Source organism: Phalacrocorax carbo, chromosome 1 (genome assembly GCF_963921805.1).
Source record: "Phalacrocorax carbo chromosome 1, bPhaCar2.1, whole genome shotgun sequence".
Lineage (NCBI taxonomy): Eukaryota > Metazoa > Chordata > Aves > Suliformes > Phalacrocoracidae > Phalacrocorax > Phalacrocorax carbo.
Genome location: NC_087513.1, coordinates 120,394,265 through 120,406,882, shown reverse-complemented (window position 1 = coordinate 120,406,882; position 12,618 = coordinate 120,394,265). Strand labels below are relative to the sequence as shown.

General features: G+C 45.1%; 1 protein-coding gene across 1 annotated transcript; it reads left to right on the top strand.

The window, feature by feature from the left end:
• The first annotated feature begins 8,383 nt into the window (after positions 1-8,383).
• LOC104044494 (trefoil factor 2) lies at positions 8,384-11,984 on the top strand. Its single transcript, XM_064444557.1, has 4 exons — positions 8,384-8,465; positions 9,444-9,590; positions 10,982-11,131; positions 11,893-11,984. Exons 1-4 carry the CDS (start codon positions 8,384-8,386, stop codon positions 11,982-11,984), a joined length of 471 nt encoding a protein of 156 aa, XP_064300627.1.
• Positions 11,985-12,618: the final 634 nt, after the last annotated feature.

Genomic DNA, 12,618 nt, shown 5'->3' with positions numbered 1-12,618 from the left:
CTGCCTCATCATTTAATTGAATGTCTTCTGGTTGTTGTATTCCGAGAAATGATTAGTAACATTAGCTAAAGTCCAGCCAGCCAGTTTCTTGTCCTCAAGAGCAGCAAGAGTAGTCATATGGGCAGTGACACTTTCACAGAGTACCCTTGCAGCCTCCAGTGATTTGCAGCTTAGCCGTTTCCTGAGATAGACCTATAGTTTGGGGATTTAATAGCCCCAAACAATTTTCTTCAATTAGTTCATCCAGTTGTTTTTCAGATCTGTGTGAAGTTTTAGCATCCACAACATCCTGCAGAAGGGAACCCCACAGCTGAACTTCATCGTACCCATATGCTCAGTGAAGAACCATCTTCCTTCATGTGCTTCTAACATGCCGCTCAGACTTGTTTTAGAGGAGACAATGAGCTCTGCCTCCTGTGACCTGTGTAGCCCTCGGAGACTGGAGAGACCTAGTGTATGTGGTCATTCCTGGTGTGGATGCTCTCCCACACCACCGTCCCCACCACAGGACCTCCTACAGGCTGGAAATTGAGAACAAGGCATGGAAAAAGTGGACACTGCATAAGATGGCTAACAGTGTGAATCTGTGTGATTCTTTATCCCTTCCCTAATAATTGTTAACCTGCCATTTGTTTTTCTCACGGTTGCTAAGCACTGAGCTGGTGTTTTCATAAAACTGTCTGTTATCCTCCATGTGCTCATGTCATACTTATATTGCTTTTGCACATACCTGAGCGATCATAATCAGCTCAGGGCCCATAATTTTATTTGAAAAGGTAGGATGGCTCCTTTCCCAGGTGTGCATCACTTCATATTTATGGACATTAAACATCACCTGCCATCTTATTCTGCAGTCATTCAGTTCTGCACAATCCATCTGAGCAAATGGCTCATGTCTTTGCCATCACAGAAATATTGTGTTGTCAACAAATTTTACCTTCTCGCCTCTTCTTCCAGATGTTTTATGAGTTTGTTAAGCTGCAAAGGTCCCATTCTAGCTCTCTGCAGGAGCCTCCTCGTGACCTCTCCCCCCAGTGAAAACCATCCGCTGGCTCCCACCCTCTGCTTGTTACCCTGTTATTTATCTAGGAGAAAACTTCCTTACACTCGTCAAAATCTTTTTTCAAGGCTCATTGCTCCCATGAACCAGAGGGCTTTTCTCAGCATGTCTTCTAATTACACCTTCTCCTTCTTAACTTAGGGCAACCAGAACATCACAGAGTGATGCAGGCATGAGAGCAGCAGGGATTGCGGCAGTATCAAAATTATGTTTGCCGCTCTGTACTCAGTCCCTCTCCTAATAACTGCTATAACTCAATTTGCCTTTTTGACACTTTGAATATTCAGTTGGCATATCCACAGTGATGCAAAGCTCTCTGAGTGACAATAGCTAATTTGCAGCCCATCTTTGTGCTTGTATAATTAGATTACTCTTCCTCCATGCACTTCACTTTGCACTTATCCACTCCGCCTTTCATTTGCCATTTATCACCGAGTCACTCAGTCTTGTAAGACATTTCTGCAACTGTTCAGTTACCTACACTTTTGAAAAAGATGAAAAATATTCTGAATCATCAGCATATTCATCGCCTCATTATTCACCAACCTTTGCTGATCATTTATGAGTATGTTGAACAACAAAAATCTTCTCCTCTCCGTGGTGATAGCTGACCTTTGTCTTCCATCTTACAAGAAGTTATTTATTTACCTCTTTATGGTAGTACAGGTTTTTTTTTTCTGTTTTCTTTATTTGACTTTGAAAAAAAAAAGTCTTTTTTTCTTCTAGTACCTTCCTTTAATCTGCCATTTACTTATTCTGGGTCTATATGTGTGCCTGAGGACATGCTTTTCATGTTTTTTTGTTTGGTGGTAAATATTTACTTTGGGTCTTTCATATTGTGACTTTAAATAGCACCCTGCTCTTTGCAAGCATTTCACCCATTTTACTCTGCCTTTAAGTTCCATTTAATAAGTTTCCCTGGTTTATATATTTCCCTTTTGAGAAGGTAATAGACCAGGATTTGGGCTTTTTTTCTTGCTTGTGGCATGGTAAGCTGGAATACATCACGATCACTATAATATAAGAGGCCGTTAAATGGCCACATCTTGAACCAGATCCTCTGCATTTCTCAGGCTGAATTTAAGAGTTTCTTCCCCTCTCTGGGTCAGTGCAAAGGGTAATGGAGTCCAGAAAAGAGATTAAGGCTACATCTTTCCCTGCCTTGCTGGTTATAGCCAGTGTGCCCTTTTCCCCACAGGCTGGTCCCCACCTCGTCTCAGGGACGATAAGCATTTTCTGGCACTGCTCTGATGCTCACAAAAAAAAAAAAGGCAAATGCTGCCAATGCAGGTATCATGTGCTGCTTGGAGAACCCAGAAGCATTAGGAAAAACTATATGCTTGGATTTGCATTTCTAAGCTGGCACTGAGTTGTACAGTTGCAACCAAACCTTTCTGCAATGTATTGGATGTTGAAATTCAGGCTTTTAGGTCTGGCTCACTCTGAGTTATATATTTGATTAACTTCAGGTAATTAGTGTTTTCATCTTACCTTGTGCAAGTATGTTAGTCACAGAAATGTGACAAAAGCCTGCCTCTGGTTTGTAGAAATGCCATATTCTTTAACAAAATTCCTCTGAAGAAGTTTGTACACACCAGCTTGAAGTTGGTTTTTGACACCTGCATTAGTATATCTCAGGCAGGTATGTTTATCAAAGTGATGGATCTCAATGGTTACTTTGAACTGTTCATTCCCAGAATTAAGATGTAGGGTTTTCTCTGTTTTTTGAACCCACAGCGTTATCTGGTAGATAGGCAGATAACATCCTGAATTGAGGGCTTTTGTGTGCTAACTCATGTAGTTAAAATAAGTCTCTCTTATTGACACCAGAACTGCCAGGGTTTTCCCACTGCTCCCAAGGCACGGATCAACACACCTTACACAACAGGTCATCAGAGACCGTACAGTAGCTCTTATCCCTACTACTTTCTTCTTTTTCTTGTTTGTTTGTTTTTCCTTTACAGCTCAAGGCTTCTTTCTCTTTCTGTAGTTCATTCTCCAGACCTGTTCAGATTTCAGTCCCACAGAGGGTGAGTTTAGCAGTTTGGGGGGACAAGAAGTGCAGTGGGACACTGCCTGCTGCAGTAACCTACATCCAACTTAGGTGTACATGGCGGTCACAGAGTTCTGCTCTGTACCTGATTCCTCCTGACTCACTGCCTCCTCTGTTTTCGCTGGTGACGTATATCTGTCCCCACTCTGATGGCTGATGTTTCTATGCAAGAGGTTTCTCTGTAGCGTGGCTTGCAAAAGTAAGCCAGGCAGCAACCATGCAACTGGAGTGTTGCAAAACCTTTGGCTGAACTCCAGGGGCTTACATATATAAATGAATGTTTAAATTTTACCAAAAATCCTGCCTGTCCCATATTTCAATGTGCACAGGTTCAAGCTTTAGGGTCTCATGCACTATAGTTAGGTTGTGTTTTCCCAGATGTGGTATTTCTAAGCTTCCCTTTGAAGCATTGCTTGGCTGATTGCTTCTGAACTGGGGGCCACCCTGAAAGAAAAAGGGAAGGTCCCAGTCCATGCCCAGCAAGGGTGACCCAGGCGAGTGGCACAGACCATACTGCTTTGTCCAGACACCTCCAAGCTGCAGCACAACCACTGCCTGCTGTGTGGGAAACAAAATCTTTGAGCATGTTTTACAACAGACCTATATCTAAAAAAAAACATGGTTAGACACCTCCCACGCACACTCAAAATATTGATCTTCTGAGCTTCAAAAACACGGGGATTTCCTACGTGGGCTAGAGAATAACCTCTGCTAGGGTAGCCCAATACAAATCTGAGACCATGATGCTTGTTACTGGCATTGAGCTGCAAATCTTAGTGGGAAACTCTTCCTGGTATTTTTGCTTCTGTTCAAATGCACACTCCTGCACAATCCCAACAACCTTGCTGACCTCTTGAAAATCCCATTCCCAGACATGTTTGGCACAGAAATTAATGAGTACAGGCTCAGAACAGGAAGGAACTATAGGAATTAAATGCAACTTCACTTGCAGTTTCCACTACAAGTTTTTCAGCCTCCAGGTAACTCTAATTTACACCAGGGTTTGGGGAGGATTGGAATTATTTCTGCCATTAGCCCAGGATCCCTGCTGCATGCAGAAAATTGCAGTTCCAAATCCAGCTGCCTATTTCATTTATCTTTATTTAATTTTCTCTAGATTTTAACAGGAGCAGCAAGGAAGCTCATCACTGTACCATGCCTTGCAAAGACAAGTGGTACGTGGGAACATGCCTATTAAAAACACAAGGGTCCGCAGAACAGTAGCTGGAAGAGACCCATGTCCCTTATTCTACAGCATCTCATCCAGAGATGCACGCTGCGATGAATGTCCCCATGCCGGGGTCCCAGACCCTGCCCACAGACGCAGCATCTGCCGGCTGTGTGGGTACCCTGTGTATACGCACACATGGGCAATTTGCGTCGGTGCCTACTCTGTGTGTGGTTTGCCCGCTCACCTCCTCACCCACTCCCCTGGGCACCACTGCCACACCCTGCGTGGGGGGATTACCTTACCTCCTTATTCCAAAATTAAACGCCAGGTCCCAGTCACAGACCTGCTGTGTGAGCCAGTGGCTGGGACCTCCCAGCACAGGGAGAGGATGAGCCCAGAGCACAGGCGTAGCACAAAGCCCACGGCCAGGACTGCAATTCCCTGTGTGCAGTCCCCAGGAGGGGTAGGGAACCCTCGGAGCCCCAACCCCTCGCTGTCCCCGCCCTTGCTGGTGTCCCTGCTGCCCCCTTTGCACTAGGACAACACCACGTGCTAGCCATCACTCAGGGGTGCCGTCAGCCTTCGCAGAGGGTCACCCAGATCCCACGGGGCTGTCACAGGCATATCAGCTCCTAGACCTGCTCTCCGCCTCAATAGAGTCATCACAAGGACCCCATGTCAAGATATGCCTCTCTGTCTCCAGCAGTCAAATGCTAAAACCTCCATACACAAACCACCCGTATAACTCGTCAGGGCAGAGCAGACCTATGGCACAGTCCAAGGGGCTCCAGGGAAAGTACAGCCTGAAAAATACACCCTTCAAACATTGTGGTCCTACAAGCCATACCATGGGGGAGAGCAGGCACCTGCACTGCCTGTTCCCCACACCAACTCCTGTGTCCCTGCAAATGGATGGAGGAAGGGAGATAGAGCAGGGCACCATTGGCTGTTGGAGCAAGGAAAACAGGAAGCCTAACAATAAGGGAGGAGAGTACTGGTCATCGCTATGGTTTCTAAAAACACTCTCATAAAAAAAGTGGTATTGCAGTGAATGAGAGGCATGTGGTAAGGTTCACCTAAGTGGTGGTGTTAGATTCTCCCTGCTCCAAGTCACTCCTCCTCCTGAGTGCCCCTTGCACAGCTGGAAGAAGCAAACTTGCTGAAGACTCCCTCCTCCTTCATCTCTGAAATTTTCTCTTTTATGATGATTTACTTTAGGGAGCACTCAAAACTTGGGATTTGTTTTGTTGGGCTCACATGCAGTGGTGTCAGCCCAAGGACAGATTTCTCAGGTCAGCATTCATATTGTTACCCCAAAAGGAAATTCCCTTTAAGACAAAAAACTCCCTTTAGGATAAAAAACTAATTTGTGTTGCTGGTTCTTTGTTTTTAAGTGAAAAGAAAAGAAAAAAATACCCACATCTTTTAAGTACCCACATCCTTTAAAAGTTCTGCAATATCAGAATACAAAGTTGCAGCCTGTTATTCACCCACAGCAAGAAGGTCATGGCCAGCCATGGTAATTTCTCATTTCCTTGCTGGGAAAGATGTGAGAACACCACAGCTCGGCTAAAAGCCCCGTGGGACCAGAGGAGGGTGGTGAGGGAGAACACAAAGGATGGAGAGGAGGAAGGAGCCCTCCAAGCCCCTTCTGGCCATGGGCACTTGCTGAGCCTGAGAACCCTATGCCGAGTTACCAAAACGTCTAGCTAGGTGCTGGCCTCAGGAAAGAAAACACATTTACAGGAAAACCCCAGATAATTTTCAAGGTTTTGCTGTACAAACATATTAAAGATATTAAAGTAATCCACTGGCAGAAAGCAAGAAGCTTATTTCTTTTGGTGTGTTTGTTTTAAGATGCCAATCAAACGCTCTTTCCGCAGCAAAAACTCAGTGGTAGATTTGGCTTTGTGCACACAGTTGGGATCAGGCCCAAGAGGTGACAGCTGGCGGATAAGGACTTAATTAATGTCCAGTAAGAGGCAGGCAGGAGGGACAAATGTCATTGGCAGTTTCACCCAATTCATCTGGTGGGCTGATAATTTACTGAGAACTTCTATGGAGGTCTGAAAGCACCATGGTCCCCCTCTCAGGTTCACTGCTTTCCTTTCATGCATGGGCAATCTCAACCCCTGCACTGTGAGAAGAAAGCTGGTGGAAAAGCTGCTAATGACTTCACTGGACCACACATCACGAAGGTCATTTGGGAGTACTGTTGATGTTGCACGTAAGGAGAAAAATTGATTTTTAAGTTTTAAATCTTATGTTTTCTCCCAGTGATGGAGGTAAAAGGCATGATAGGAACTGCTAAGTGCTGGAACACAGTCCTCTTCTGCCTGAAGCCTGGTGTCTTGTGAAATGAAGGATACACAAAATGTTTGGCTTTTGAATCATGACTTTCAATGAGAAGTGCCATGAATATATTGAATAGTGATAGGCATAAATAAAGTATTCAAAAAGTTAAACAGTAGGAAAATGAGCTCCATTATTTTTCCCCTTGCAGACCAAAACCCTTCCTACAGGGTTCAAAATATATTTCAACAAATAAATTACCTTCAAAACACAACCAGAGAATTTAAAAGTTCTCGCTTCAAACTTTGCCAAAGAAAGAGGCACAAAACAAACTCATATAAAAATCAAAGGCATGAAGGCTTAATTCTGTCAAAGATTTTTAAAAAATGCATTGAATCCCTTTTCTGGTGAGGAACAGAAAGAATTCCCTGGTGGTTTTCCCATCAGAAAAGGGACGCTGCAGAGCACCACAGGGGCTGCAGCTGGCACTGCCCGCTCTGCAGGTCCCTCCTCTGGGGAGAGTGAGGAGCTGGTCCCACCATCCACTGCTTGTCTCCCCCTTCCTGGCACTACTCTGCTTGTGTTCAAGCATTTGGAAGTAGCTGGAAGTTAAGCAATGTTACAGTAAATGGTAGAAAAAGATCCAAAAGAGAGATTAAAACCTTACCAGTTCAGCCCAAGTCCCAAGGCCCGTTGTCCTGACACAGGGCAAAAGGCTGCATGGCCACCTTTGAAACCAGGAGAAAAGCAGTCGGGAAATGAATAGGTCAAATGTGGTGCTTTGGAAGTTTGGTTTTGGCAAACCATGTGCCTGTGGTGTTGGACAGGTTGCAAAGCAGTACTCTGCTCTGGGGACCAGGCAGAGGGGATGGGGGCAGCCCCCACTGTGGCCTCCCCTGGGGCAGGACCCGCGGGCTGGGAAGTGTCTGCTCCAGGACCCTGACCTTCCTCCCCGCGCAGGACCTCGAGTCCAAAATGTTGGCTGAGGCACTTGGGTCTGAACCCCGGACAAGCACAATGCTTGTGGGTCAGGCTGAGATCATACATAGACTCTCCTTTCCTCTTTTGAGACTCTTTATGCTGTTGCCTCTCTTGGTCTGGTTTTTTTTTGTGTGGTTTTTTGTTTTGTTTTGTTTTGTTCCCTGACCTTACCCTCTTTTCCTATTCCAAACTGGTTTAAATTGCCTCATGTGTGTAAACAAACAGTGGCCTCAGCTGGCCTCAATATTTCATGGTCACACCTTCCACTTTCTCTGTTTATGTACTTCCTCAGGCCTGTAGCAGTAGTTCTTGGTTCCCCAGCATCTTTTGCCCTGTGGTCTCCTGAAGCTCAGAGGTATCACACCTCCAGCCCTCCTGCCTTACCCGTTTCAGAGTAAGCATGACGAAAACCTTAAGGCCAGGAGAAAACTCAGGCAGGAAAGATACATTTAGTTAGGAAACATATGTATATATTTTTCAGTAGTGGCAAACATCTGAAATACTCTAATGGCAATCACATCAAGTGGGGCTGCCAGAGGCACCCAGCAGCATCCAATTAATAGATTACAGGATTATGTAGTAGATATGTATCTATAGGCATGTAATAGATATGTGTTCAACAGATCATGGGAGCCTAGACATTTGTCTCAGGGATATCAAAATATGCATGGCAACATTTCCTAATTAAACAAAAACCCCACAACCTCTGGGTGAAGCATCGGATGGAACAATGTTATCAGACCTTGCTGGGCAAACACAAGGAGTGTATAAAATGAGCTGCTCCAAGGGAGAGCAGCACCTCTCCTCCACCTTTCTTCCAAGAGCAATGGATCTCAAAGTGATCAGCGTGCTCTCCATCATCCTCGTTGCAGGCCTCAGCATCTTGGCAGAGGGAAAGACATTACCAAGTAAGTACATTTGTCTGCTGTTGCTTTCACAGGTATGTATGTGGGTCTGAACCTTCTGACCATAACTGCAGCAAGACCGTGTCTCCCGTTTACATATCTGACAGCGAACGTCTTGCTCTGGTACTATTACCAAAGTTGGAGTCTATTTTCCAATTTTTTTCAGAGAAATCTGTGGCAAAATAAAAAAGGCTGCAGGTGAGCTCTTGTGTTGGTGGAATAACCAGGAACCTGCTACAAATGTAGGGGGACAGATATGTCCAGGAGCTTGTTAGAACAGAACCAGGACAGGAACAGGAGATAGCTTTGTCTAGCCTTCTGACATTTATTTTATGCTACTTTGCCATATGAATACAATTTCAAAGAAGTCTATCTGCCTTCTCAATAAAAAACAAGGTATTTAGACAACTTAAGATTTGGAAAGCAATGGCAGACACCAAGGACATCTCCAGATTTTCTTGGCTGTAGATGATTGTGCAGGAGACTTCAAATTTTAAAAGCATAGCTGCAACTATTTGCATGCCATCCTATGTTTTTATAGTCACCTGACGATAATGCAAAGATTTTGTACGTTTACACCTGTTCAGGTATCCACTGGACCTTTAACTCTTTCTTTCTTCACATGGGATGGGCAAAGCAACAAACATTTACTAGCATGACATGTGAAGTTAAGAGTTTTTACCATTTGATGTGGTGTATTGGGAGTCCAGAGACCTCACTGTGCTGGGCTCTCTTGGCTGCAAGTGAGACCACAGATTCTCAAAGGGTGGAGTACAACCCTTACTGAAATTGGTGGGACTTTGGAAGCAGCTTTTAAACCATACAAGTTCTGCTCTTAGCAAGTGACAGAAAAGGTACGCTTGCAAAGACGGATAGAGCCTAGGCAAAGATCATTGTTCCCCATGGACACTTGATAAATGCGCCTCCGCTAAAAAGCGTGCAAACTGACATCAAGTAACTTGTTACTTCTGTCTTGAACAGCAAGATGCCAATGTAAAGTGGCCCCCAGGGAGCGGAAGGACTGCGGCCACCCAGGAATGTCGGCAGTGGAGTGCAGGAAAGCTGGGTGCTGCTTTGACGCTTCAGTCTCAGGCCTTCCCCGGTGCTTTGCTCCTAAAGCAAAGAAAGGTAATATCTCTGCTAGAAACACCGATTTACCTAGTGTTTGATTATGCAGAAATGTGTACAACAGGGAGCTCTGCTTTTCTTCTTAGGCCAACAAAGTGAGCACAAACCTCTATTAGAAGACCACTGGCGCTAAAATGCAAAGTCAAGCCTTGCTTACCCATCAGTCTTCTGTCTCATCCTCTTCACACAAGATATTTCCTCTTCCTTCAGGCTTCTAGTTATCAAATAACCCGTGCTGATTATTTAAAATCTGCCAGTTTCGCTGCCAGTTGTGGTCTTGTTCATCAGTGGAGCAAAGGATCCTCAGCACTTGTTTAAATGGGTTTTCTGTGTGGCTCGGGTGGACTTTAGCACTGCATGTGAAAGAAATCAGAAAGTCCTGAGTAGATGAGTCCATCTGTAGTTGTTTGGCACCTGTACAAAAGATAACAGACATGCCATAACTTGTAGGCTTTTTGCTCTTTTCTCCAGCCTGTTTTGATGATCGCTACTTCCTTCCAGTTTCCCAGCATAATTCCACTTGGTAGTTCTTATTTTCTCTCCCATTTTTCCTCCCAGTCTTCATGCAATTAAACCTCCAAAAAAACCCAGGGGAAATCCCTTTCTCCATTAGATTTTTACTTCTAAAGCTTCTAAACTCATGCTTCTATTTTTCATCTTTGCTTTCTCAGAGAAGGTAAGAGCTTCCCTACCAGTCCTTCAAGGACTGGGTGTGTATTGTACGTAACTGCTGAATGTAAGCTACATTTGTTGGGCTGACTGTGCGGCTCCTTCTTAGGAGAACTTCAAGGCAATCTCAGCAGCTGCACAGGTGAAATGAAAGGAAGTAAGGGCGCAAAGGCAACATTACCCAAGAAAAGAACTTGATATGAATCAAGATTGATTGACAGGGCTCAGGCTTGTCAGAGGAAAAAAAATATTTTTGCTTTTGAACACTATTTGCATTTCATTAAAATCTTGAAAAACAAATGGCAGCAGCTTACAGTGTCATTTTCATAGAACTGCTTTTCTGAGCAGGACTGTTTCAGGACAGGAAAACTGGGTTGGTCAGGCCAGGTGGTATAACCGCTTTATCTGTGATTTTCCTTTTAATTGTCTGCATGAACTGTGGTTTCTTCCTAAATGACCTACCTCCTTTCCATAACTCAAGCTGGCATGCAGAGGAGGCTGCAATTCCTCACCCCTTGGTATTTAGTTTTGCCTAACAGGCATGGTAAGGATCTGGGTGAACTTGCTGCCTGAAATCAGCGTGGAGAAGGCCATCGTGGCTGTCATGCCTTCTCACTGACCTCACCTTTGTGGCCTGCCTTTTATTTGTGAATTATGCCGCCATGTAAACGGAGCATAAAGTAACACAGCCTCCTTCCTTCCCTTGTTTTTGCTTTACACAGTTAGGAAAGTATGTCCCAACAATCCTGACAGCAGGAGGAACTGTGGCTTCCCTGGCATCACGGCTAAGGAGTGCGAAAGGAAGGGGTGCTGCTTCAGGGCATATCCTGCTGGTGTCCCCTGGTGCTTCTACCACCGCGTGGTGGAGCAAGGTAATGTCCTGCACGAGAGACATCATCCCTCGGTCCCTGTGGACACACCACGGCTCGTGGCAGGGTCCATGCTGGACCTGTGCTTGGCGTGCTGTGCCAGCCCGGTGTGGCAAGAGGCCGTGCTTGAGGGATTGAGCAGGACAGGGTGTCCCTGCCTTCCCATTGTGGGTGCAGAGCTCAGCCCTCACCTGGGGCATAAGCTGGGAAGAGGTGGCTAAACCCTGAAAAAAAATAGCTTCTTGCACAGAGAGGTGAGCGTTGGCAACACATCTGAGCCAGGGACTTGTTGGCAATGTGGCTGCACAGGTAGTCTGGGCTCAGGTGCGAGCTCAAGTCCTCAGCTAATGTGAAGGTAGAGGTGCAGCTACCAAACTCACATCTACTTTATCACAGGAGGTAAAAGGCTTTGCTTTAGAAATGTGGTATGAACCTTACAGAAATATCTGATCCCCTACTTCCATTTTTTTTAATTAGGATTGACCTTTCAGCATATCTAATGTAGATAATTGCCTCGGCCAATTCCCACACACCCCACAGTGTGTTTTGTGCCGGAAACAATTCACCATAATTTGGTTGTACTGATCTGAATCGTAGTTAGGAAACACATGTACGGATGGCGGCAGGGTGGGCAGTAATTGCTAAAAAATTGCCTTTTTGATGTCCTGCATCTAGGCAAAACTCTTCCTAGCATCTTGTATAAATTGTGGAGAAAACATGTCCCTTAATCAGCTTCTCCTCTTTCCCTCCCCAGCTTGTTAAAGGAGAAACTGCCGCCGAGAACCTTGCGATCTTTGGACCTATTCCAATGGGAAACAACAGCCGGAGGCCCCAGCTCAGACTTTATAGTCTGTAACAGCTATGATTTCTGTTTTTTTATCTTTAATTGAGTCCTTTCTGATGAAAGCTACTTGCAGCTTTTATTCTTTCAGTAGGCTAGTACCGTGCAGGTTTTCACTGTAATAAAAGAACTAAGACACAAATACGTGAGTTCTCTGCTGCCTTTATTTTAAAGCTGTGTACTTCTGTTTCCCAGGAAATTCAACATCTTAGCAACCCACTGCTGAGAGAGTAGTCTCTAACACTTCCGCAAAGAACATAGCACTTGGCTTTTTATGTTAGTTACACTTCACACTTGCAAGTGACTGCTTGCATTTGTTAGCTGATATGTAGCTTCACACAGGCCACTTGTCCTTCCGAATACTGAAAATATTCAGTGTGTCCCTTTATATAGCTACAGCTATGGGTTTGGACTTTTTTTTCCCCCCTCTCAGGACATAAGGAAGGGTACCTTTGTTAGCTGACCACCAAGCTGGTCTGACTCAGACACCTCCAGTTGTCTGCATCACCATGTCTCTGGTGCTGCCAATCCCTTGTTGCTGCTACCAGCAGGGCACGGAGCAGCTTGGGAAGGCAGGTACCCACCTGGCACCCTAGCTGGTACCCTACCTAACCCAGCATGGGCCCCGGCTGCTGATAAAAACACAGCG